This window comes from Rhagoletis pomonella, unplaced genomic scaffold, assembly GCF_013731165.1.
Source record: "Rhagoletis pomonella isolate Grant_MI unplaced genomic scaffold, Rhpom_1.0 Rhpom_scaffold_00025, whole genome shotgun sequence".
NCBI classification, from domain to species: Eukaryota; Metazoa; Arthropoda; class Insecta; order Diptera; family Tephritidae; genus Rhagoletis; species Rhagoletis pomonella.
Window position 1 is genome coordinate 144,025 of NW_023458579.1, and position 4,738 is coordinate 148,762.

The following is a 4,738-nucleotide window of genomic DNA, read 5'->3' on the forward strand; positions in this document are numbered from 1 at the left end:
TTTTTCTCGGTATTGAGCGAAATTCAGCCCAGGTGTGTTGAGAAATAGTTTTTGTACAATATTTCCGAGTAAAACTAGCGCTTGAAAACTTTAATAAACTTCCATGTATTAAGACTTCACTTGGAGAAGAAGTTCTGTGCGCCGTAATAAGCGTAATCGTGCACCACCGATCTGATCGAAATCCACGAGAAAAAGGCTTAAGTTAATCGGTGCTTCAAAAAGGAAACCTCCTTTGGCGGAAACCTTTGCTCTCCCAAGGTGTCAAAAGAAAAATACAAAGCAATAAACGTCCTCTTAAAGCAAATTCTCCACTGACGTTTAACTCTTGCCACAAGAAAAAACGAACGATAGATGGTGACACCAACTGCTTGAAAATATCGAAATGAAATAGTGTTGCCAGCTTATGGGTTCGACTCCCATTTCTAGTGTACGTTATTTTTGCAGGGCGACAAGCGACACTACAACCGCGTATCATGATAATGCAAAACCGCGTATGTGGGGTTGCTAAATCACCACCAATTATTTTTTAATTGTGTGAAATTTCATAATAAAACTTTTATGTTAGTTTGCGAATTTCTTAAATACAGTTTTAGCCGTTTGAAGTTTATGACATACAACAGTACGACAGTATACAACACCTTGCTTATATAAAACATCTCCCTAGTTTTTACATGTTAAAATGTTAACAAACATAACTGTAATTGATTTACTAAATTTGGCGCAATTTGTATTCTTTGTTTGCAAAGACCTATAAATTGAATCCGGCATCAGATCACATGCAATAAACGGCAACATTTCATTACGATGTATTTTTTATTTATTTGCTATTTCAAAATATAACACGTTTCCCTGATAAAGCTTTTTATTTATACATACTGACCTTTTGCTTCCTACCGGGAATTAGAGGTGTCAAACTATCGATAGCCACACCATCGATAGTTTTGATAGTTTTCAGAAAAACTATCAATATTAGTTACAATATCGCTATATCAGTTAGGTTGCTTTGTTTTCACAGGATCATAGTGAAATAAATATTATCTTATAAAAGTTATAATCATTCAAAATTAAGTAACTGCTTAGCCAAAATACTTCTCTTTTTAGAAAGTACAAAAACAAACACAAGTTATACAAACAAAACAAGATTTACGATTAACATATGTATGTATTTTGGCCTAAATGCGTGCATATTTGAATATGACGTCGGCATCACACTAAAAAACAAAATTTTTAATTCAAATTAAAAAATTCAGGTATTACCAACAATAGTTCGATAGTCTGACTAAACTATCGATATTTTTGATAGTATAAGAAAAAACTATCAATGAGTATTGATAGTTTAAAAAAATTTAAACTATCGATACTATCGATAGTTTGACAACTCTACCGGAAATGTAAAGCCGTATGCATAAAAACTAAGCAATTGCTTTTTTCTTGAAATTGCATACCTTTCACTTAAATTTGTTTGAACATAATATTTGAATTATTAATAAACAAGCACATGTACTTATTGCCAATAACAATTTCTATTTAATTTAGTTTTAAACTCTTCTTTATATATTTGTGATTACATAAATCGGTTCTCGTTTTATTGCACAGGATCATCTCTACTTTTTATAGAAAATTTTGTAAAAAAGGGAAAATAAGTGAAGTAATTTTGTTATTGGCAGAATTAGTGTCTAACCCTACGTGACTGCTTCTAAAAGCTATCGTGTTTCACGTGGCATATAAGACTTAATTTCATTATTACATTAGTGTGATTTATATGTATGTATATGAATAGGATATTATATGTTTATGTATTTAAAAACCCACAACTTTAAGACCGCGCCTCTGAACTTGTTAAAATCTTGCCGTGTCACAAACATATTCGTGCTAGCAGCAATTGGTGACTGCCCGAATTGATCCCGACGCGCTTTTTGTTGTTTGAGATTTTCTATACGCACTTCTAGTATCTGTTTGAAGTCGGTGCCCATGCTGGCTAATTTAGATTGTAACGCATACACCATGATGTAAGTCAATTCTTGAATCTCTTGCGGTCGATCATCAAAAAGACTCTTCTTTTTGGCCACTGCAAAAGAAAATGTAAAGTAATATTTATAATTAAGAACACCTATTCATTTTATACTTACGCATTGTCAATTTTTCCAACTTGGCATATGCACTTGCTATGTTTTTGCCAATATATTTGTGACCATTATAAATTCCTTTCTTTGTCAATTGTTGCACCATAGCCTGTAAGAAATGCGTAAATATGTAATAATGTAAACATCTTCAAATGCACTTCTACTTCTAACTTACTTGTAAGTCTCTAATCTGTTGCTCGTACATAAATTGCGTCTGCGTCAAGGTCTCTATACGATTGCCGCCTTGGTTTATATTGGCCTTATCCGACAACTGGTGTATGATAATCTGCGCCATTTCCAACTCATTTGACTTTTCTTTGAACTGATGTTCAACATCGGGAGCACGTTGCTGCATTACATCTAACAGCCTTTTCATTTCATCCAGATGAGCCGCTTGATGTGGCCACACCCAAAAGCTTTGTTTACAAAGTGCATTTTTGAGTAGTTGAACAAATGCCAGTGGGCAGCCAGCGGGTCAGTTGCTGGCAACAATTTGCAGGCTCGGCCCAGCGTTTGTTGCGGCTGCCGGAAAAGTAGCTAAATAATGAAAGTTATTATATGTATAGCGGAGGAGGAGGTTTTCCTTTATTTTAAAAGCTTGGTTACTGATTTCACTAATTGACGACGATGCAACGATCACCGTGGAATCGTTCTGCAAATTATTACCAGCAACTGACCCGCTGTCTGCCCGCTGGTATTTGTTCAATTACTGAAAAAATACAAATCATTATAATGATTGCAGTGTTTTAACACTTTCAGCGATTTGCATTGCATTTAATAAGTATACATTATTTACTTTTAAACAACCAATTTACCATTTAAAATTAAATAATTCCGTAAATCCGCGATTTATTAAGCACTTTGTAAACAAACCTTTCAATTTCGCCCCAGCTGTTCGATTCTTCTTCTTTTTCTTATTGAATTTATCTTTGCTCTCTCATTCTGGTATATTTTGATGTCATGGCCAGTTGCTCTCAGCTCCATTGGCGCAAATCTTGTATTCTATCATTCTTGACGGCTATGTCTAATTATCGCCTGTTTTGCTTTGTTTGCATATCCGCGTATACATACACATGCACTTAAATACACCCCGCAAACAAATGCTCCCGAAATCTTTAAGAGTATCGGGAGTTTGTTCCGATTTTTTTACGAATCTTTATTTTTGTTTGTTTACAGATTTCGCTTCACCATCAGCACCTTCAACGGCAGCATCATCAGAAAACTGAGTTTATAAATGATTTAAAACTGTTAATATACATCAAAGAAGGGTAAATCGAATACCTTCCTTTTGATTATAATATTGCTTTACTTTTATAAAAATGTTGCACCTTTCCAAACATCTATATGTTAGCAGTGAAAAAGTCAAATTTTGCAAAATTGTAATAAAACTGAATTTTTGTGAACCACTCTAAATGATTTGCAACTGTTAATATATATCAAAAGAAAGGTAAATCGATTACGTTTCTTTTGAGTATAATATTGTTAAAATCACTTAACCTTTTTATGGAAATTTTGCAGCTTTTGTAAACATCTATATGTAAGCAGTGAAGAAGTAAAATTTTGCAAAATTGTAATAAAGCTGAATTTTTGAAAACCAGTGTAAATGACTTGCAACTGTTAATATGCATCACAAGAAAGGTGATTCGATTACCTTTCTTTTGATTATGATATTGTTAAAATCGCTTAACTTTTTTATAGAAATTTTGCAACTTTTGAAAGCATCTACATATATGCAACTAATAATAAGAAATTAAGCAACCACGTGTGTATGTAAAAATATATTTGTGGGATTTAATGCGTCGATTGAAACAATTATAATACCCAATATTTTAATACTAGACCGATAAAAATAGGAAATTGAGCAGTTTGAAGTGGAATATAACCCAACTAACAGAATCTGTGGGGTTTTTAAATAAAAGAAGTTATCCCAAGGTGGTTATCAGGCGAAAGAAGGGGGGCTGAACACCTTTCGCAGAGAACACCATTCTGCGTAGGCGGCCTTCGGCCGCACTTAGGGATTATAACCCTCATGCAGTAGAATTCTCCTTTCTGTGTTGCCAAAGAAGGGGGGCTGAACACCTTTTGCAGAGAACACCTTTCTGCGTAGGCGGCCTTCGGCCGCACTTAGGGATTAAAACCCTCAGGCAGTAGAATTCTCCTTTTCTGTGTTGCCAAAGAAGGGGGCCTGAACACCTTTTTCACAGACTATAACCCTCAGGCAGTAGAATTCTTCTTTTTGTTTTGCGAAGAAAAGGAGCTGTACACCTTTTGTAGAGAACACCTTTGTATATTTTTAATGCTTACAGGGTTATATCCTATTTTCTTTTGTCTCTCATTCTTTTGCATATTTTGGAGTTTGACAGCTGAACTCCGCCATCTATTTTGCATATGCAACCAAAGTCAGACGCATGATTTAGAAGGTGTTTTTATTTAATAAATTGTGATTAATTGGTTAATATTAAAGTCATAAAGAAAGTTATAACTCATCGAGTAAAGTGTAAAGTGAAGGAGAATATAAAAATATATTGCTGAAGTGGCTGCTTTAAGGAGAATAGGAGTGATAATTTTACGCTAATTTCCGAACTTTACAATAAAGGGCATAATTCTAACCCAAT

The 4,738-nt window shown here is 34.1% G+C and overlaps 1 protein-coding gene across 1 annotated transcript; it reads right to left on the reverse strand.

The window, feature by feature from the left end:
• Nucleotides 1-1,784: 1,784 nt before the first annotated feature.
• LOC118749642 (syntaxin-5-like) lies at nt 1,785-3,039 on the reverse strand. The gene is made up of 4 exons (XM_036484444.1): nt 2,997-3,039; nt 2,299-2,516; nt 2,130-2,232; nt 1,785-2,068 (listed from the first exon to the last, which is right to left on the reverse strand). The coding sequence occupies exons 2-4, from the start codon at nt 2,497-2,499 to the stop codon at nt 1,785-1,787; spliced, it is 588 nt and encodes a 195-aa protein (XP_036340337.1). The 5' UTR covers nt 2,500-2,516; nt 2,997-3,039.
• Between the last annotated feature and the right edge of the window lie 1,699 nt (nt 3,040-4,738).

Excerpts from the sequence above, each read along its gene's own strand:
- LOC118749642 (XM_036484444.1), bottom strand. The coding sequence starts at position 2,499 with ATGAAAAGGCTGTTAGATGTAATGCAGCAACGTGCTCCCGATGTTGAA. Across the intron at positions 2,233-2,298 it reads AACAGATTAGAGACTTACAA|GCTATGGTGCAACAATTGAC; the intron begins GTAAGTTAGAAG and ends CATTTCTTACAG. Across the intron at positions 2,069-2,129 it reads GTTGGAAAAATTGACAATGC|TGGCCAAAAAGAAGAGTCTT; the intron begins GTAAGTATAAAA and ends TTTCTTTTGCAG.